The 23,319-nt window shown below is 35.9% G+C and overlaps 1 protein-coding gene across 3 annotated transcripts in view; it reads right to left on the reverse strand.

Annotated features, from left to right (window-relative positions):
• PDLIM5 (PDZ and LIM domain 5) overlaps window positions 1-23,319 on the reverse strand; it is a 215,897-nt gene that overhangs the window by 79,724 nt on the left and 112,854 nt on the right. For 2 of the 3 annotated variants that reach the window (XM_082634070.1, XM_082634069.1), the window contains 4 exons: window positions 19,765-19,807; window positions 17,701-18,119; window positions 8,669-8,841; window positions 8,264-8,300 (listed from right to left, as the gene is read on the reverse strand). In XM_082634070.1, coding sequence (XP_082490196.1) covers window positions 8,264-8,300; window positions 8,669-8,841; window positions 17,701-18,119; window positions 19,765-19,807 — 672 coding nt within the window. Of the gene's footprint in view, window positions 1-7,351; window positions 7,714-8,263; window positions 8,301-8,668; window positions 8,842-17,700; window positions 18,120-19,764; window positions 19,808-23,319 lie in introns of those variants that run through there. The other variant, XM_082634071.1, reaches the window with a different exon arrangement.

Below are 23,319 nucleotides of genomic sequence, written 5' to 3' on the forward strand. Positions count from 1 at the left end.
ACTTTAAGTATATCATGCCACTCCCTTCTGGCTTGTAGAGTTTCTGCTGAGAAATCAGCTGTTAACCTTATGGGAGTTCCCTTGTATGTTATTTGTCATTTTTCCCTTGCTGCTTTCAATAATTTTTCTTTGTCTTTAACTTTTGCCAATTTGATTACTATGTGTCTTGGCGTGTTTCTCCTTGGGTTTATCCTGTATGGGACTCTCTGTGCTTCCTGGACTTGGGTGGCTATTTCCTTTCCCATGTTAGGGAAGTTTTCGACTATAATCTCTTCAAATACTTTCTCTGGTCCTTTCTCTCTCTCTTCTCCTTCTGGGACCCCTATAAGGCGAATGTTGCTGCGTTTAATGTTGTCCCAGAGGTCTCTTAGCCTGTTTTCAATTCTTTTCATTCTTTTTTCTTTATTCTGTTCCCCAGCAGTGAATTCCACCATTCTGTCTTCCAGGTCACTTATCCCTTCTTCTGCCTCATTTATTCTGCTATTGATTCCTTCTAGTGTAGTTTTCATTTCAGTTACTGTGTTGTTCATCTGTTTGTTTGCTCTTTAATTCCTCTAGGTGTTTGTTAAACATTTCTTGCATCTTTTCAATCTATGCCTCCATTCTTTTTCCGAGGTCCTGGATCATCTTCACTATCATTATTCTGAATTCTTTTTCTGGAAGGTTGCCTATCTCCACTTCATTTAGTTGTTTTTTGGGGGTTTTATCTTGTTCCTTCATCTGGTACATAGCCCTCTGCCTTTTCATCTTGTCTACCTTTCTGTGTATGTGGGTTTTTTTCCACAGGCTGCAGGACTGTAGTTCTTCTTGCCTCTGCTCTCTGCTCTCTGGTGGATGACTCACCAGTTAAGAAGATTGCAGAATGGGTCTCATCAATGCTGGTAGGAAAATCCATCCAATCAGGTCAGGGGTTCTATGTTCTCTTGGATGGGTCAGCAGCTGTGATTTTCAGAGTTTTCCATAGTCTAGCCAACTCCAAATAACTCTACGCCTGAGGGTCTACAAGCTGCAGGAAAAGCTGTTTCTTTTTAATCAATGTTTTAGATTAGACCCTTAACTTTAAATGTTTCCTTAGTAATGATAAAAATTTCTGTTGGTTGTTCCAATCAAAGAACTAAGCATTTCAGTTGCCTGTTTCTGAAATTAGTCAGGTATTGTCACCTCACAGGAGTCACTGAGCTATTCATGTTAAAACAGACCAAAAACACAAATGAAGATGGATTAAGGAACAAACGTTCATTTAATTAAAAAAAAAATCTTGCACGACTATTCAACAGATAATACCAAGGGGAAAGCATCAACTTTTGCCAGTTAGATTGTCCAGAACACAGTTCTCCTTTCTAGCAGCTTAGGTATGATTCTACTTTACCTTCAGTATAGATATTAATGCCTTGATATTTTTATGAAATTTTGACCTTATGTTGAATTTTTATTAGATTAAAAGTTACATAGACCGTATTGTAAACAATCTCCCTAAAATTTAACAATTAGGGAATTGGAGAAATATGCAGTTATATACAATTGATACCATTAGTAAGTGCTAATTAGAACCAAATATGGGGGTGGGGGGTGGTGAAGACTACAACAACTTGTGTTAAAAGAACTTATACTCTAGTTAAGTATATAGGACATGGAGACAAATACCTGTCACCAAATTAGAAAAGGACGCACCACAACAGAGGTAACAATGCTACTTTCAACTGGGTCTAAGTCAGTGACTCTACTGCAGAATAACTTTTTCTTAAATGCTTGTCTGCCAAAATGAATATTAATACAGAAAGGTAGCTGGTGTGTATTATGGACTGAATTGTGTCCCTCCCCCAGATGCATGTTGAAGCCCTAACCCTTAATGCAACAGTATTTTTGAGACAGGGCTTATAAGGAGGTAATTAAGGTTAAATGAGGTCATAACGGTTGAGGCCCTAATCCAAAATGACTGGTGACCTTGAAGGAGGGGAACAGACAGACACCAGAGCTCTTGGAGGAAAGGCCATGTGAGGACACAGCGAGAATGTGGCCATCTGCAAGCCAGACAGGCCTCACCAGAAACCTACCCCTGCGAGCACCTCAGTCTTAGACGTCTAGCTTCTAGGGCTGGGAGAAAATAAATTTCTGTTGTTTATGCCATCAAGTTTGGATATCTTGTTACGGCAGACTCAGCTGATTAATACAGAATATTTGTAATTTAAGAAGTAGTTCACTAGACATGAAGCTTACACTCCTAACACCCACCTTCAAACTGAATTTGTATATTTATATACAGCTGACCCTTGAAGAACACGGGTTTGAACTGCACTGGTCCACTTATATGTGGATTTTTTTCACTAAATGTGTACTATAGTATTACACGATCCATGCTTGGTTGAATCCACGTGTGTGGAACCACAGAGAGGAAGGGCCGACTGTAAAGTTACATGTGGATTTTTAACTGTACAGGGGGTTGGTGCCCCTAACCCCCCTGTGTTCAGGGGGCAACTGTATTTACATACATAAATATTTATATTTTTATGGTATATTTACATATCTATTTGTGTATAAACGTCTAGAGAGAAGTAGCATGCCTGTTAGAATGCCTTTTCCTCCCAATTTATATTACACCGAGACTCTGGTATTCAAGGAGCTCGTACTCTAGTTGGGAGATTTGGGACATGCAGACAAGTATCCACAGTACAAATTAGAAACGGAGGTGCCAGAGAGTGGTAAAAACGGCACAACTGCTACTTCAGAAGTGAGGCTCTTTCTGCTGTGGGGGTGGGGCTGAGGGCGGGGATGGGGCTGGGGCAGGGTTGGGGTAGGTGTTGGGGTGGAGCTGGGGGTGGGGTGGGGTTGGGGGCGGGGCTAGGGTTTGGGGGTGGGGCCGGGGTAGGTGTTGGGGTGGGGGTGGGGGTGGGGTGCTGTGGGAAAGGATGTGCAGGCGACGGGCTCAGGAGGCAGCAGAGGAGCAGTGATGAGGGAGCATCTGCGCTCGGCCCGCATTCTCTGGGGTGCAGCCCTGGCCGTTCGGGCAGATGATGCTCGATCCCGTGGGATTACTCAGAGCACTGCAAGACGGCTGGTCCCCCTGGTCCCCCTGTAGCGCCCTCCTGACCCTGTAAGATCTGTAATATCCCCTTACACATTTCCAAAGGCCGCTCAGCAGCAGCGTCCCCCCCAGGAGAGAAGAACTAGAGGTAAACTTTTAAAGATGTGAAGGAAATGGCAGAGGTGCTCAAATAAAACGTAGTACATGACCCATTAAATGACTAACACATGTCATTCTAAAAATGGCATATGGCAAATTACTGCTACAAAACTTACCCTGCCGCTCACCAGTTACAATATCTTATCACATTTGTTCAGAGTTAATCTTAATTTTCTGTGTTGAAGTTTCTTCTTCCATTCATTCATTCATAGAGCCCTGATTATATTTGATTTCTTTCTTTTTTCTTTCTTTTTTTTGCCAGTAAACTTGCATTATTGCAAGGATAAAGAACAAAACCCTACAAACACCAAGGTAGGAAACAAAAGTTATTTATAATAGAAATACCTTTACCTACTCATTACTCCCAGGGTGCTTCTAATGGAATCGACAAACATCCTTTACTCAAGGGAAAGAAAAGTGTCTTTCTTTTGACTTCCATATACGTTTCAGGCTATCCTAAACTGATCTTCCACTTTAATGATCTCCCTAAATGGTGTCCCTGATCTGATTTCAAAATGTAGGAGAAGGGATGAGAAGTGTCCCATACAGAGAGAACGATGAGAAGGTGAAGACAAGGCCCACGCTGAAGAGAATGGATGCAACCGAGGTCCAAACTAGGACCTAACAGAGCCAGCAAGGTCCTCCCCAGTTAGCCAGCCTGACAGTGGCCAGGCTTCCTCCCTGCCCTCCCCCCCCGACCCTCAGTTCACTGCATGTGGGCAGCTACTCACGGAGACTGCGGAGACTGCAGCCTTGGAGGAGCGGGTGGGTGGCTGGAGCTGAGGTGACATGTGAAAACCAAGACAGGTTTTTATAGAGAAGACTAAATTGTCAAGTTCATCACTAAATTATGAAGAGAGCATTGTATGTCACATTTCTACACGTGAAAGTTTTGTTTTTGAGTGACTTCATGTGTGTTTATGGGGCATTCTGTTCCCTAGAAATATGTTACCAACATCTACTACATTTCTAGGACTTCCGTGGGTATCAATGGGAAAAGCATTAAATTGATCATTATGCCCAGGGCTGGTACTAACTAGGTGGGTATACTTTATTTAGCAAGTTGATAACCTCCCCGATTCTTCATTTTCTAATTTTACTTGAAGGTGGTTAGATATGATAATCAGACAACTTCCCATTTAAAATGCTGTGGACAGTACTGGGAACGTATATTCTTTGCCTCTATGTGTTAAGCGTTATGTTTTTGGATCATGCTTCCCTTCACATGCCACATTTTGGCCACACTGTCCTTTTGGTTCTGTGAACTCACCATGCTCCTTTCCACTTCCGGATTCCCACATTTGTTTCCTCTGCCTTGAGCACTCACCCCAAGCGGTCACACGGTTGACCCCTTTTCCTCCCTCAGGTGATGGCGTTAAGGTCATCTCCTCAGAAATCCACACAATCTAAGTAATCCCACCCTACCTAAGCCAAACTTCCTTTATATTAACTTATTTTATTATCTTGATAACACAATTATCTTAGATTATCTTGTTTATATATTGATATGCTATTCTTCTGAGTCCCTAGCACACCCTGGAATTTAAGCATTCAGTAATCATTCATGTGAAAGAATGAATGCAGGCAACAAATCAATATTTACAATTTATGAGATTTTAAATACACATCAGCAACACAACTACTGCAAAATTATTTGTCTTGGGAAATCGATTCATTCTATAGTTCAGAAAAAAAAAAAGGGCCTCCCTGGTGGCGCAGTGGTTGAGAGTCCACCTGCCGATGCAGGGGACACGGGTTCGTGCCCCGGTCTGGGAGGATCCCACGTGCCGCGGAGTGGCTGAGCCCGTGAGCCATGGCCGCTGAGCCTGTGTGTCCGGAGCCTGTGCTCCGCAACGGGAGAGGCCACGAAAGTGAGAGGCCCGTGTACCGCAAAAAAAAAAAAAAAAAAAAAAAAAAAAAGAATAAAAGAAGGGACTGCTACTCTCTTTCTTAACACCACAGTTTTTATTAAACAAGCTCTCTAGGACGTTTTTTACCTGAGTCTTCCTAAAGGGCATAATGACGTACAAAAGGAGTAGGTTTCTGTTTCCACAGATAATTGTTTTTCAAGTAGCAAAAAGACTGACTGTGTGGGAGACATTCTATCTGCTGGCTGGTAAAATATTATACAAGAAAAACTGTTGAAAGTTCTGAAGAGTAACTTTCTAATTTTACATGAAAAACAAGCCTGTGATAAAGAAAGTCTGTATAAGAGAGACAAACAAAAACAAGCTATAAATTAGGTCACTAGACTTACAACAATATTTTTGCAAGAAGTTTTTATAATTTTTGGCTAGCTTTTAAGCTTGGACTATAAGATGTCCCACGAGGTTAAGTGAGCACAGGAATTTATCCTCTGACAGGGTCAAATGGAATGTCCTTTGCGATCCTGGCTGAACATTTACCCTCATGCTCAAATGTGGATCGTTCCATTTATCTAAATCTGTGCTTTCAGTAAGACATCAAGTATTTTATCTTTAATTAGGCAAGGTATTAAACTCCTATTTTCAACTGCACCTATGTCAAGTTATAAAGCTCTACATACATGCATACATACGTTCTCTTGTCTTTATTAAGGAAAAATTCTTTTATTTACCTAAAACGCTCTTTCTTTCTCTCAACTCTGAAGTTATTCTAGAAATTTGGTTCTTGGTGTAAAATACCATGTTTACTCTACCCAGACCATTTATTTTCATGAGAATTTGATTCTTCTTTCAAGCATCATCTTTTGAGATCAATGAAGAATTAAAGGGTATAGGAAAAGCTGGTGTAAGTAAATAGATTTTCTTACAGAGGCCAGAGACACAGTGGTAACTGGGATTGATGTCAGAAACATAAAATCATAAGGAGCATCTGAAAAAGTACTGATAAAATTAAAAGAAAAACATCGTAATATATTATATAGTAAAAACGAACATAGATAAATCCTAGAATTATTTTTAAAAATGTATTTGGCATGCCAAATTTTAAATAGTAATCACTAACTAAAATTAATGTTAGTTTCTCAAAATTATCAGGCAGTTTTCCTACTCTACAGTGACATTAAAATCAAGAAAACCTGGAAAAATAAGAACGGAACCTTGAATGCAAGCAAAGATGCTTCAGTAATAATTTTCACACAAAGCCTCATTCTATGTTGTGCCCCAGTCTAACTGATCTTACCTGTTCCTCACATAAGACGTTATGTAAAATAATGAAACAATGCAGGAAAAAAAATATGGATCTTTGTCATATTCCACACTCACATTTTAGCAACCTCACAAAATTAAAAACGTCCAAATTAAATGTCAGGAGAATTATTTATTTTACCCAAGTGATAATGTACGTCTTGGAAGGCTTGTTACTAGCTTCAAGGAAACAGAAAACAACTACAAAGCTAAGTTAAAGGCAACTTTATTACAATACTTTTCCAAACTTCAAAATGCATTTATTATTGAATTTAATCTAATATATAATACATTATATTACAAGATAGAAAGCATTTCTGGTCAGATATTTAGCTTGCATGTAAAGCCCAAAACAGAGCTTCCTTGGAACAGCAACAATGCATAATAGTTTATATCACTAAGTAAAATATTTCTCTGATGTTGCATAAAGAATCATTCATATTGCAATTTATTTTATGTTCATTTCCCCTGATTTAGAAATAAAGCAAAGCTATCTTTTCTACAACTTACTAGCTAATACCTAGAAGTTGTCTATATCCTAAACACATCCACCAGCTTAGAAATAATTGCTTTGGTAGAAAATAGGATTTTTAAAACTAACAAAACCAAACGAACACTATTATTTCCCCATTGCAAACAGGGGCAGAATTCTCTTCTTTCCTTTTTTGGGAGCCAAATCTGGGCCCCCCTGCTCTTCAGACAGTCATCCTCAATAGTTTCTGCTTTACAAAAATACCCAAATCTGTAATGAACTCTATTCTAACAAAGTCATTTCTCTTTTATATTGCCTCCTCGTATTTGCTTACTTAGAAGCGTTTACAGCCCACTTTCAACGTTACGTAATAATGAACTTTACAATAAAGTAACCTTGGGAAATGCAGTAACATAAAGGAAGTATTTTCCAAATTAGACAAGGACATTATTTGCTCATCCACCTCTGCTTCAACCAACCAACCAGATTCCACTTAGGAAAAGAATTCCTTTTCCAAGGTTACTCCTATAATAACAATAAAAACATGTAAATCCACTGAATCAATCTGGCTCCTTACTTCGCTCTCTCGGTTTAACATTTGTGAGCTACCAACTAGCACAAAACACGTGTTCATCCTCCTCGTTTTCACAATGGCAGGAAATGGTTAGAGAAGTATAGAAAAGATTCTATTTTGTCTTTCATAAGGCAAATTTAATTCGGATATTGCTACGAAGTTGGAGGAAAAGAAAAAGGGAACGAAAAGGCATGTGCTGGCTGCTCTTGGGGCAAGGTTCATAAATCACTGTACGTTAAGAGCGCGTGCTGAAACTTCATGGTGCCAGTCACGTAATTTTGTGTATTTGGGACTAAAGACGTGAAGGGGTGTCTTTTCCCTGTGGAAATAAAAAGAAAAGAAAGAAGAAAAGAGAGTGATAGAAGAGTCACAAGAAAGAGAAAGAAAAGGTTTCTACACTTAGATCACCATGCAGAAAACGTGCCTTCCAAAAGCTTCATTTCACAGAGCTGTTTTGTTTAACAGCAAAGATTTCAAGGATAGAGCATGTTTAGAAGTACAGAAATTAATCTATAGGGCCCTCTTGGAAACGTCCATTTGTATTCCCCAAACAAAGCGACTGCAAGACAACACATGAACTCACTCACAAACATCTGTCGTGTTAGCAAAGCGCCCCCAGATGTACCCTTCTGCCCACCCACTTCAATACTGAAGAAAACAAGCCGCAGACAAAGACTTCAGACAGCATCAACTAATTTAAAAATCTGTAAGCTGTACGTTTCAGTCCCACAAAAGGCACCAGAGTTAAGCTTAGCTCCTAGGTGCAAAGACAAAATGCCATACCATTCACTTGAAAAGGTGAAAAAACACAAATTGAGACCATTCATAAAAGGAAAGCATTCAATTTACCAAAAGAAAGGACAACTTACTTTGCCTTCTTTGTATTATCAGTTTCAGGTTCTTTCACTGAAATAAAATAAGCAGTAACCAGTGTCAGTTTGCTTTTTTTTTAACTTTAAAATCACTTAAGCAATAACCTGTATCGATTAATACCAAATGGTCAAGTTACACAGAGCCGCTGAAAACGTTCCTTATCACGTGCGTTGCCATTGGCTATACGCTATAGTCAGTCCTATGACTACTACTACTGCTACACTTTTCAATATAACTCTCCTGGGCTGGTTGCTTATACACAGTACCACTATGCATGGCATAATTTAAAAGCAAACCGTCTCAGGAAAATTACTATTTTCCAATAACTGTCCATCTGTCTAAATGCCACTCTCTGTGGCAGAGAAATATTCATCCATTAGAATCCCTAGGTATTCACTTACTACGTTCAGTTCCAGTGATCTGGGCGAGGATTCGGAAAGAGCGAGACTGAGTCGTCCCAGTCCTTGGACGCCAGTCTTCAGTATCTTCAATCAGTCTCTTCTTACTGGCATCACTGTGAGTAGGTATGTGATAAAACTCTGTATAACGATCCATAATGTGTTTTCGTGGTGGGCTAGGGTTCAAAAGGAAAACAAAGGGTTAAAATATTTATAATTATGTTAAGGACAAAATATCTTCTCCCATATTATTTATAACTTATACATTTATTTAATCCTCAATGTTCCTTTTGTGTATTTTGCTTTTTCAAGTATACTCAGTAACAATTTTTCTTAAAAAAAGAAAGCATCCTTCTAAAATAGAGTAGACTAGGTTATTTTTTAAAATTAGTTTAAAAAAGGTACTTATATGCTAATATAAAATAATACTATAGATGGCTATTCAACAGAAAGGTTACCGTTTGGGGAGGATTTTCCTTTTAATTGACAGAAGAAGGCAGCAGAAGAGAGATTTCAACATGAAGAAAAGGAAAAGAAAAGAATAAGAAAAGAAGGAAAATAACAAGAAATTGCAAAGTCCACAGTAATTAAAATCAAACAATTCAAAATTACTGGTATTGTTCATCTTATGGCTAATGAAGCAGATATGGACTACATCCACAACCACTGTTAAATACCCGTATGCTGCTAAAATATGGTGGCTTTCACAAAATTAAATGATCATTTCTTCACTGGGCCCAGGAGCCATGAATGGTTTAGTACAGGCTAAACCAACAATTCCAAACACAATTTTGAAAAGGGTCAGAACTTATTTTCTACAGTATCCTCATTTATGTGTACAGATATCCCTAACCCTAAATAAAGTTGGGTACAGGTTCACCGCTGTAAAGAGCTGTGGTCTATCAGAAACCAATGAAATATTTATCAAAAGACCAAAATATGAATTGTGGCTCTATGACTTTTGACTAGTCAATCTCACTGAGTCTCAGTTTTTTCATTTATAAGAATACCACATATAAAGTAGCACTGTTCTCAGGATTAAATGAAATAATATATGTGAAAGGGATGTGTAAACTACAGAGTTCAAGAACTTTGAGTTTGCTAAGACGATTCATTTTTCTATTAGGAAAGCATAAATACCAATATTACGGAATTTACAATGTACATTATTTTAACACTTTAACCTAAGATCTAGGTAACTTTATAAATACTCCTCCCTTCTCAACCCTGCCCCCCAAATAGGATAAATGCAAACTAAATTATGAGTTTCGTTTCAGAAGAGAAGAAGGAAACTGAGCCTGGACTAGCAGACAACTGGCACAAGATCCAAGCGGAGAAAATACCCTAAGAGTGCCAGATGTGTGTGGCAACACCCGCTAGGTTAACTCACTGCTAAAAAATCACATTGCTATCAGAATGCCACGTGACTGCTGTCATTTTAATAGGGACACCATCAAAAACTGTCTCAGTACACTAGAAGAGTTTTTGCCCAGTGACATAATAGAATTAACGTTAACACTAGCTTTGCAGTCAGACAGGTAGTAGTTCTAAGCATACATCCTCCATTCAGTGTGTATTTTATACAAGTCATTTAACTTCTCCAAGTCTCGATTTTTACCACCTGAGAAATGGGGACTGCATCTACTTTAAAGGGTTGTTTTGAGGAATAAATAAGGTAGGTAAAGTATGTAAAGTGCTTTCCACACTAACTAACACGAAGTAACATAATGTGTTCTTTTATGATTACTAGAAAAATTATTTGCAATGCATGTTCTAAGACTACAAGTCATCATATCTATAAAGAACAGAATCAATAGTATTTATACATAATACTAATAACAGTATTTTAATACTATTTAATGGTATATTTAATAGTATATTTTAATAGTAATTCAAATTATTATTTATGATAAAATTTTAATATTCCAGGAGTGAAATACCTAAAATACCTTTTACTGATATTGAACAAAACCTCCTAACCCTTTTTAAAATAGACATAATTTTCTTTAATTAGAAAATAATAGACATACGCTATTTCATAATACACTGTCTTTGGCAGATTCCTAAACAGACAACACTTTATCTTATGCAATTACTTGAAAAACTTTATACTTAAGCTACTAAACTTATAGTTTTAAATTTATCTATAGTCAGTAAGTGTTTACTCTTAAATGGTGCCAATTTCAGCTATAAGACTATTTTATCCTCTATAAAAGGTTTGGACTATAAAAATACAAAAAAATAGTGTTAAGCTAAGACACCAAGATTAATAAAATGTCACCACTTAAGAATATTTTTTAGCCACAACACACTTGTGAAAAGTATAGTACGTCTTAGACTCTTTTGTGACATTCACCACAGCTTAAGGTCTGTGTCAAGTGATAGAAAGTTTCTAAACATTTACTGGCTTTGAAACGCTCATGACTATGATTAAAGAAGGGAATAATCTCAATAATTTGATTTTTTGAAATGTATTTGGGATAGAATATAAATTCAACTATCAAGAGCAAACAATTTATTTCAAGATACAGACATTCAAAATTAGCAAATTTATTCAAAATTTTAAAAAATATTAAACAAGGGAGGCCCCAACCATATCTCTAACTCCAGTACATACTGTCTGTAATAATAATCTATCTTTCTGAAGGTTTAGCTTATTAAGTTTTTCCACTGCAGAAGTGTGGGTTTTATAATTCACACGAAGCTCTCTAGCATGGAAAACAAGTTTCCTAGGCTCCTAATATATTTGAAAATTCTAAGCAATGAGTAGGGACTAACAAAATTTGGTGATGGTGTTAGGTTGAAAGCCAGATGAAAAGTTGCAGAGAGACAATGATGAAAATTAGAAAAGAAACCACTGATGAGGTACTTACACAGTGCCAGGGTTACTGAAGGAGGAATAACACACACACAGAAAGATGTGATAGAGTAGAGAAGACAGTGATGTTCCCAGGATGATGGGCAACAAAGATGAGGCCAAAAAAAAAAAAAAAGAAGAAGAAAAAATGAAATAACAGAATTCAAAACAATGAAGACATTACACCAAACATCATGCTTCAAAATAATCACGTAAATGCAGACAAACAAAAAGGAACAAGTGTTAGTCAAAATTCTGTTACACTGTTATTATTTAGAGAACAGTTTTAACTGTGTTTGTTTCCAAAAAACACTGAAAAATATTTTATATGTTAATGCTAGATGAAGTCTCAAGTTACTAATACCAAGAAAGATTCACTATTTAAAAGTTTTTTCTAGGTTTTTATAAAATTTATTTTAGAGTGAATCCAAATTCCTACCATGGTTCCTAACAAAAGGCAGAGATTAAAATATTAATAAGATGTAAGATATAGAAACAGATCATTTTAGAATCACTTTTAAAATCAGAGCAGACTAAGAGAAAATCTTTCAGTCTCACATAATATAAGAAGCATTCATTACTAATAGTAAGTGTAACCTTCTCACATAAATTATCCTGAGCCATACATTATAAAGGAATAATATGCTATCTGAAAATGTTCTCTTATTTTTTAAAATGAAGTGATTATGATGAAAAATATATGAAGCAGTGGGTCATAAATAATAGCCTATTACTCAATTTTCATACTCTCCCCTGTCCATCATTACCATCGCCCTCATTCAGAAGCAAATTCCAGGAAGTTTAGAGCTCACTTGTAGGAACTCCAGAGTTCTGTGTTATCAGCAACCTAATTATTGCCCAGAAAGGCATGTTTGATATGATAAAAGAACTAGGTTAATAACACCTAAAGAGGAAAGACATAATTCATTCATATAGCCTATTAAGCATAAAATCATTAAAAACAAATATATTCACATTCTATTATGTATAGAGACGATGAAAGTATAAAACGCTATATAGCTTCTCTACACATTGTTGAATCAATCCTACCGTAATGATGTTTAGTCAGAGTAACTAATTACTCATTATAAACGCAGTGAGAAAAACTGCCTACCAGTTTGAATACTAAGACTGCACATTGTAGCTAAGCGGTATTTCCACATGTCAAAGTCAGTTTCATTAACTCAATAAAGGGCTGAGTTTTGCTGAGTGGGGGTGAGACGCAGGATTAAGTTAATCTCAGTAATTTATGGGTATTTATTCTTCTCTAAACCATAATGCAAAGCATTTTCTCCTCTGCCTTGCTATTTTAAATAGTAGGGAAAGAGTTTTTCAAAATAACCTCCTCTGAATAACCTCAGAATAAAATCTTAGATATATATTTAAACATTTTAAAATTGAGGGGAAAAGTTTTATGTCAAAATGAAGTTGGGGGGAAATATTCTATGATGTGGTAAGGGGTAGCCAGCAGAGGGTTGATTGGTTAAAACCTAAAGATGTCAATTTTAATACTTTGAACAGATATTTTCATGAATTTTAGAAAATGTGCCCAAGTGGAATAGCCCATCATACACCACAGTGGCATTTGTGCCAACGTGACAAGTCAGATGACATGGCTTTTCACCCTAGCTATACCACCCACTTCCTCTGTGCCTGGACAAGCTGCAATCCCCAAGAAGCCTCCTTTTCCTCAATGGTGAAATGGATTACAATTTCTTCATCTTTCAGAATTCTTGTAAGGGTGTATGTTTTTGTATTTGAAAGCACTCTGAAAACTATACAAATACAGATTTGTTGTTAGAATAGATCCTCCAGCGACTCAACATAAAAAAAGTATTATCAAACCCAACCGTAGTTGATGCACATTATTCACTCATGTAGCCTCAATTCACTCTATTTATCCTCAAGTCTATAACCATGAAAAACAAATACTAATTCAAAGTATAAGAAATAAGCCCAGGGCACAAACAGGTGACAGAACCAAAAATTTGGCAAGACACACCAAAATTTGGCTTCAAAAAACCCTAGGCTTGAATCTTAACTCTATCACTTGAGAATTCAATCACATACTGCATTTAAAAACATCTAGCACAATGCTTAGTAATAATGAAAAAACTCATGAATCTTAATCTGCATTTTAAAAAATGTATATTTAACCTAAATGCTTAAATTTATTTTTCCAAGTCCCATTTTTTTCTCCTTTATAAGTCAAATTATTACACTGGAATCTAGTAACTAGTGAAAATCTTTGTGTATAGAATTTTTAAATAGACAGTAAATCAGGGCTTGGGGATGTTTCCCTAGTGCACTGTGCAATATTCTTATGTGTCTATAACATGAAACTCTTCAATTAGTGAGATCATAGCCATACTGGAATAAAGTTGCTCTAATAATTCAATAGTTAATCCCTCAAGTGTGTCTAAGATAGATATTCCATATTTCCAATTCTACTCTAGAGTATGATGATAAGGAAATTTCAGCACATGCTCAGAATAATCATAACACAAAATTAATTTAAGTTCTTACTTAATGTGATTTTTATCTATTTTTAAAGCTAGTAATCACCAGTTTATCATCAATACCAACAGACACAAAAGCAAGGTTTTGAAGTTATACCACAGTAATTTTCAATGCCTATGCCAACTACCTGTGACACTTAACAAGCTGGTATTTAACTCTCTTAACTAATTGCAAAGGTGTACAGACTTTTTATCATCCAGGGACACACAGCTACATATATAGAGTTCTCAACCTTTCAGTAACACTGGCTGAAAAATCGAAATGGTTCTTAAAGATTTTACCTGGGAAATATTGGGTTTTGATATGAATTTGGAAAACAACTCAGTTTTATATGTACTATTCACTAGTGGTACATATGTTTATGCTTTACATTCTATCTTTATCTTTGTCTTCTAATAGTCTTGACCGATACAAACTACCCCGAACATTACCTCTTTTAAACCATTACACAGCAAACCCCACATATATTTTATGATAAAAGTTAAACACTACTATTTACTACCATAAAGGAATTCACCACAACACAGCAAAGCAAAACCAAACTTATTGAAAAGGCTAAATGTGGTTATTCTAAATTACAGCTGTTTTGCAAAATTTAGCCTAATTTTGCAAAAATCGGGCATTCATGCTGTTTACTCATATATAAGTCACCATATTTTCTCTCCAGTAATGTGGATACTAACTCTGTCACTTTTGTTTTCTGTAAAGAGAAAAGCATTTAAAAATATTACTATCATATCATGTTTTGTATCTTCCAAGGCCAGGTTCTTCAAAATCCCACATAAGAACTGTTAGAAGAAACTGCAGTCCAATGAAATTAAAATTAATTAAGGATGCATGAAAGACTTACCTCTTGAAAGCAGTGGCACATTATAATGCAAGGGCATATGGAAAGGGAAAAGGTAAATCAGTTAAACTACTTGATGTAAAATAGACTACTTTCCAGTTTGGAATATAAAGTTCCATTTTGCTCTAAGTAGAGTAAGGAGAGTAATAAAAAAACAGTAAGTCAAAACTAAAAATTCATATACGTACAAGACGGACTAAAAATTTCTTAGAAGTACCTTGTTCATTATTATTTATAAGAAGGAATAGGAATGTTAACGTAGTATTATTAAGAAATATTACAAAGATAGCAACACAATCGTTAGATTGCATACCATTAGGATGAATAACTATTTCTCAGTGATGATGCATAATTCATAAGCACTTATTTGTATCTTATGTTTATTAATCCTAGATAATTTTGGGTGGGATGCCTATAAATCACTTAAAAACTAATAGTCCTCCTGCTTTGAAGAAAAAGATAACTTATACATTTAACTTCACATCCTCCTAAACTCCTAAATTTTTGGTTACTGGCATGTATTAGTTTTAAAATAAAAAGTAATTCATAAAAAGTAACAACTCTCTCTTAAAAAAAAAAGTAACAACTCTCAACTGTGAAAGAGTTCTGCTGAAGATCTTTTGTAACACTATAAAAATGTGGAAAATTCAATAATCACATAATTAGTAAAAACGCTGACAGTGATTTCAGGAAAATAGTTTGACACCGGATGCAGGAAATACATTCGTCAATATCTCAAAACACCTGCTCTTCAAAATGACACATCACTGACTAGTAAATAGTAAAATGTGTGATTTATTTTCAATTTTTCTGCTCTAAATGTAGTAAGAGAAAGAGCACTGCAAATCTGTCTCAGAACTTCATAGATACTTTGTTTTCGAGACTAATCAAGTTTTCATCATGCTAACATATCTGGACAACATCTGAAATTAAGCTATTTTTAAATGCAATCAATTTACGAATGCAAAGCAGTAACTTGCTTGTTAATGATGCAAAATATGTAATAATCCCTTCTGTCCTGAATCTTGTGCAGTGCTGAACACCAGACATGTGCTCAATAACCACATGTCGACTGATTAAGAAGCCACTGTAGAGACCCTGTAACCATACCTCTGCCTGCAGCTTCAGTTGGAAAATAATAAGCTTTAAATCATTTCAAGTTTGATCACCAAAGCTGTACTCATAAAACACAATTTCAGCTTGGTATTTTCACATGTTTTCAATGTAGTACCTTTCTGTAACCTCAATTTGCTTTTATCTGTACAAGTTTCCATTAAGAAGGCTTTCTTATAAAATTTCAAGAAATGTTAGCAAGGAGAAAAGATTTTAACTCAAATACTTCCTTCAAAGGACTTTTTTCTACCGAGCCTGGAATTTAACAAACATAATAAACTTCTGCTTTTAGTTTTCTGTGGGGCTAGCATTTGACAGGCAGCATCTGTTTTTTCAAGGTACTACTTTGATTACTCTAAAATCTATTGTCTTAAAAAAGACATTCCCCAAAAAATATAACCAAACGCACCTCAACACTACATACTACTTCTCTTCCTCACATGAAAGAAGAGATAACTTAGGACACTAGTTTTCCTCAATTTATACATCGAAACTTTCAAAAGCCATCCACCACCACAAAACCGCATGCAGGGCCCAGTAGCTGTCCTTCCAGACCTGCCCCTTTCTCTCAGCAACAGCCTGGAACCCTGCCACCGTCTTTTTCAAAGCCCCCAAGTTGCCATGGCAGCAGTGCTATGAAAGCACAGCCCCTTCATTACATGAATTAACATTCAGAAGGGATTATCTCAGAAAGGACCTATCTACACAATTATTTTAATTATATTTTCCTGGGAACCGGCATTGGTAAAAACAATCACGCATGCAGATTATTTCCTTTTGTTTTCCTTTTTAAAGACACTTTTGTCACAATAAATCTCATCAAAATGATTTTACAAAAATGACTTTGGCTTAAAGTATGGTCACTGGATTCCAAAAAGAACAAAATAACCGTCTATAAATGGAGGCTGCTGAGAATAGACTTCAACCAATTTTTTAAAAAATCTGTACCATAAAGAGGGGAAAATTATAAGGAATGGATTTTCAAAAAATTCTGCTAACATTATATATTTAGTGTCCACTGCTTTAAATTTTAGAAATATTTTTACAGTGAAATATCCTCTAATTTGCTTCTGATATTTTTTAAGCATCCTTTAATGTTACTGTCCTCTCATTACTGTTTGATTTTAAAGACTAAATTCCAGCATAAGTTTATCTGAAAAGAATGTGGCTTAGCTAGCTGACCTAAGCTAATGCATCATACATAGACATGAGTCAAAACTAAATTTGTTTTCTGTCTTAAAACTACTTCCTAGAAAAAAAGCTTCTTACAGACTTCTCATTTCCTCTCTTTAGCATGAGATACATAAGCTGACACAACTGCAACCACTCTGTTTCAACTTTTGGTGGCTCATAAAAGGATGGAAAAATTGAGGAAGAAAGATTCAAGGTTTGCCTTGCATTATAAGGGCCAGCTGCTCCACGTTGTGCCAGGACTTGGAGAAAAAGAGTTACAGAGTCTGTTACATGGTTCATAACAGGTCAAAATGCATAATTAGGTCTGGATTAACCTATAATCGCCTTGCAGAAAGTGTTGTATTGTATGTAACATAACGCTACATGTTAATGAAGCAAATGAAACTTCATCTCCCTTCCTTCAAAGAACAGCTGATTTCTGGGGAGGATGGAGATTAAGTTTTGCTTGGAAATTGCCTGAAAGAAGAGTTTTGATAAGAGCAGAAAGCACCCTCGGCCACCTACCCATTTTGCTGTTTACTGTCACCCTGGGATCCTCTTCTCTGTCCCTCCGCTAGCTCCTGGGCAGTCTCGGCACACATGCTGGTGACTGTGGGCTGCCGTGGGACATTAACTGCAGGTTTACCAGTGCTCAGTGCAGATGACCGCTGGTCAGCATTAAGACTGGCATTAGCATGCGGTCCAGATGCAGCGAATGGGGGAGGAGTGACAGCGGCCCCGGGTGCAGGGGAAGCATGTGATGAAGTGGTCGCATGGGCTGGGGTGAAGGCGGACGATGGTGATGGGATGGATGTGACTTTTGGTGAAGACACAGAACCAAAGGGTCGTGGTGCCTTATTGTAGGCCATGTTGGTTGTGGAAGTGACTTTGGACACAGCAGGAGATGGAATGGGCACAGGTTTAACTACTTCTTTAGGTTCTCCCTATGTAAAATAAAAATAAACATACACAAAAACAGGCCAAAGACATGCAAAATAGATCCACTGAAAAGAACACACAGCTAGTTTGTAAAAAGACAAACACAATCATGTTAGCAGGCCAAACTTTACACGTTTTCAGATAAAAACAATGAGTTGATATAACACAGTATGCATGCCAACTGGTTCCAACATGCATAACGCGGATGCACATACTAAGTAGATATGTTTTTTTTAATAAAAATGAAAGGAGTTCAAAATATTTAGGAAATAGATTAGAAAAGTTATCAAAAAGCCTAAAGGCCAAAATAAGTACCAATTCAGACATATTCCAAAGGAAAATTTTCTAAATACCCCACAGTAAACAAAACATCACTAACCAAAATATTTATTTTAAAATATCCAGAGTCTCAATTATAATTCCATCTTTCAAACCCATTTAATTACTCTCCAGAGTACAATTATTTGATTCATGCAGAAGCAGCAGCACATTTCTAACTCTTCAATTAAAAACAAAACAAAACAAAACAACCAAAGGAATGTTCATTTTCATCTGAGTCAGAAATGTGCACATTCTAATTATTTTGAATCAAGAAATTGCTCCTTAAAAAAAAACTCAACAAAAAAAGCAAACAAATCAACAAAACAAAATCAATCCTTTCCCTTTCCTGTAATCCACCTGTTGTTTCTCTCTCTGGAATGTTGTGAGATATCACTAAAGATGGAATAAATGTCTTCCCTTTTCTAAAATAAATATTTAATATTTAGTAGTTACATGAGGGGAAAAAAAAGATCTTAGATGTTTCTTCACTGCCATCAGTCAAAGAAAAAAAACAACTAAGAAAGCTCAATTCCTAAAATTAACAGAATTTGTGTTTGCAAACCCCTATCCCAGAGTAAGTATGAAGTTAAAAACTAAAAACAAAAAACAACAGCTTAAGCTTCTATGACATTCAAGAATAAGTCCCTACCATCCCCAAAGAAAAACAAATCAAAATTCCTTAAAAAGCATACAGTGGTGGCTCTATTATGTTTAATTTGAAGGAAAAAAAAGTAATCTAAATTAATGTTACAGAAATAATAAAGCTAACTGAGGGGGATAAAGTAGCTTCATGCCTCTGGGAATCAATATAAATAAATTCAATGGAAAAGCACAAATAAAATTAAGGAGAAAACCCCCAAAAGCACAAAACCAGCTTATATGAATAATGGCTTGGGACAATTTCAGGATATATATGAGAAAAAAAGGGTACTTGCCAATAACCTAAACCAAGAATACTCTGAAAATGTAATTTTAAAACTCATTAATATTACTAATAAAATGTTATTAAAGACTTATTGTGATATTCATCTTTTTAGATTATGTGAATAGAGATAGGCAAATTAAAAGTGAAGGTAAGAAATCTGGATATGAGTTATTGATAATATACGACATTGGAAATAATGTTTAAATGATGAGGAATAATTTCAGATGATAATTCTGTATGTGTTGATCTCCACTTTCCCTCGTCATCTTTAAAGAAAAAGAACTGTGCAGAGAACCGCATCGAAACTATAAATTGTCAGTATGACTGGAGACAGGAACGCAAGTTACAGTGGTTCAAGAGGGACAGTCAAATAATGTCCTAGTGATGCTAGATTAGAAACACACCTTTTGAACAGGAACCGGCTCAGGCTTAGGTGTAGCAGATGCTCTGAGGAAAAAAAAAAGAAAAAGAAAAAAAACATGAATTTTTGCAAACTTCTTACTAATGGAATTTTTATTATTATATACCTCAATATACTAAATCATCAGAATTTACAGTTTCATAATTCATGGTTTGACTATTCACAATCTAATTAGTTCATGCAGCTCAAATGCTGTAAGATCCAATACCTCATATACTAGGTATTCATTACTGTATGAATATCCACTCTACCCACTCAAATGAGGAAAGACAAACACCAATCCTGTTTGCTAATGCATCCATGTTTAACCTTTAAATTAAGGCTATTCTCTACCAAAAAGGGTAAGGTAAAATAAACATGACTTTCTGATCCCTGCATGGTTCCTGAAACAAATAATCTGCATCTCTATCTCCAATGGTATCTGCCTTTTCTTCTACCATCCATGAATATGCCCAGAGGACATTGGATCTTTTTATGAAGATACTGAATAAATTCTGGTTGAACTGGGTCACTGAATGCATATTAATTTTGTATTTATATTCTTAAGTGCACATTAATGTATCTGTTCTGCTAAAATCAAACTAAGTTCTTCCACTAGGCTATAATTTCAGTGAATGCAATGACCACGCCCCACTTGTGTCTGTATCAGCACTGCGCCTGGCATGTAATAGGTCATCAGTAATGAGTGCAGAAAGGAGAGAACAGGGAAGAAGGACAAAAATCCATGCACAGAACTATTCTCATATTCGAATTTATTATTCTTAATCTATGCTTTTTTGTATTATTACTGTCCCTTTGGTTATCATGGACTAATAATAATGATAATTGATTTGGAGTGAGTATGTCATATAATCATGGCAAATAACCAAAGTAGCAACTATCATTATCCCCATTCTTCACATGAGGAACTCCAAAATTAAAGTAAATTACTTCTAGGATGGTGCTAAGGCCAACGGTCCTTATATATGACAATACATTGGCTGCAGTCAAGGACAGTAACTAAATGATTGGAGAGCTTCTAATGATTTAAAGGCTATTTTCCCAGAATTAAGGTACATGTTATGTTTAATAATGTCAGAAGCAGTTTGACTCCTCTTACAACACATAAGCCTGAGGATAAGACAGCAAGTGCAGAATTCAAGAAATGTAACCATAGTAGGTAAATACTAAGTGATAATTTTAAGATGCAAACCATGAGATCATTTTACTTACAGAGAAGCTAACATAGGATATTTGGTCTCCATGATCATAACATAGTAATGAACTCTGATCAACATTTTTAGCAGCAACTGAATTTTCCAATAACAACTAATTTGGTTAGCCAGGGCAGGCACAGACTGAATAATCGGCTAACCTAATGAGAGACCACAACGGATGCTAACATTTGGTTAGTGTCGTGTAGAATTACCCTCTGCAGTTGTACAACTTTCCACGTGTGGTCTCAATCAGACAATTTCTCTTTCAGCTTACAGGGTTATTATAACAAGCAAAGGAAACAAGTTCAAGTACAGAACAGTGGAATCTTCCTTTCATTGAAATTTCACAGTAAGATGTAATCACAAAGGATCTACTCATTAAAACCACCCAAGACATGATTGGAAGTTTGCCATGGGACTTCCCTAGTGGCACAGTAGTTAAGAATCCGCCTGCCAATGCAGGGGACATGGATTCCAGCCCTGGTCTGGGAAGATCCCACATGCCTCAGAGCAGCTAAGCCCGTGCACCACAACTACTGAGCCTGTGCTCTAGAGCCCGGGAGCCACAACTACTGAGCCCATGTGCCACAACTACTGAAGCCCGTGCGCCTAGAGCCCGTGCTCCACAACAAGAGAAGCCACCGCAATGAGAAGCCTGTGCACCGCAACAAAGAGTAACCCCCGCTCACCACAACTAGAGAAAAGCCCACACAGCAACAAAGACCCAACGCATCCGAAAAACAAAAAAACAACAAAAAAAATGAAAGCTTGCCATAATAGAGAAGACAATATTCTTTTTCATTTTTCATCTGGACACTTAAAGGTACATGGAGCTCTTCTAGCAACACAAAAACAATTTATACAAAAGACGGATGTTTAACAGTCATTAGGTTTCCAAACAGAAGAAAACGCACATATCCTATGTCTATGAGAACAAACCCCTTAGTTTTTTCTAGGTGTTAGTTCTTAAACAGTGTTAGCAACAACAACAAAAGCCCCAGAATGATTAGTTTTCATTAACTTTAGAGTCCAACCTCTTAGTTTGTTGAGAATGCATAGAATAATGAGTCTTAACGTATTTTATGGATTGAAAGTTCTACAAAAATACTTCTTAAAATATGGAATTCACAAAAAAATTTTAAACTGGATCTTGAATATCTGCCCTGCTTGCCTTCTGATAAAGTCCCGTAAGTGCAATGACATGAAATAAGAAAAGCAGTCAAAGACGGACAACCTGTCCTCAAAATTCCAGGATTGAATCCACTACATGTTAGAAACACAAGCATCATTTTGTAGGTGGAAAAAAGAAAAAAAAGACTGGCTTATAAGTAAATGTCAAATGAAAGAGTGAACACTAGATGCAATAAAAATTAGTTCTGGTTTAACTATTTAAATAACTACCAAATGAGTCCTAGAATCATTAAAACTTAGAAGGTTCCTTAGAGTTACTCTATCACATGCCAATCAGATACATGTCTGACCTCTGTTTGAATATATATAGGAGCTCACAGTTTAAGACATGTAATTTTTGAATCCTGTTTAAAATGGCCTTCATTGTAATGTGTTATTTTGCTTTTTTAGAATAAACAGAAGAAGTCAACTGGTCCACATTAAAAATATTTGGAAAAGCATTTTTAGCACACAAAATACGTATACAAATCTATAACATACATTATTTACATTTTAAAAGATCAGTAGGGTACATAAATCTCATATTTAAGTGTGATTACATATTCTTACAACACTAAAACTATTGTGGCTTGGGAAGTTTAGAATACATGACAATTGAAATCTGAAAAATGAACAGCAATCACACCAGCTTTTTAAAAATCAAACTTTACTAATTATCACAAAACAACAAAATAAAAAGATACAATACCTTTTATTTTCAAAGTGTCAAGATTTTTAAAAAATATTAATGCATAATGTTTGTGAGAATACTCTGTTGCTGGAAGAATTATATATTATTACAGCGCTTCTGGAAAATAATTTGGCATTTATTTATAAAAGGCTTGAAGAAAGCTCACACCCTTTGACTTATTAAATCAATTTCTGGGAGTCTATCGTAAGGAAATAACCTAAAAGAGGAAAAAGACTTTATGTAAAAATATACTCATTCCCTACAGTATAACTTATAATAGTGAAAAATAGGAAACAACCAATTAAATATACAATGAGGAAATGGTTAACTGTAATATAACCAAATGATGAAACATTATGCAATGATTAAAAATCATTCTGAGGAAGAATTCTGAATTGCATAACATACTTATTTTATGATATTAAGTGAAAAAAAGGAAATATAAAATAGCATATACAGCATGATCAATGCATGGGAACAA

The sequence above is a fragment of the Mesoplodon mirus genome (assembly GCF_964341445.2).
Source record: "Mesoplodon mirus genome assembly, chromosome: 2".
NCBI lineage: Eukaryota > Metazoa > Chordata > Mammalia > Artiodactyla > Ziphiidae > Mesoplodon > Mesoplodon mirus.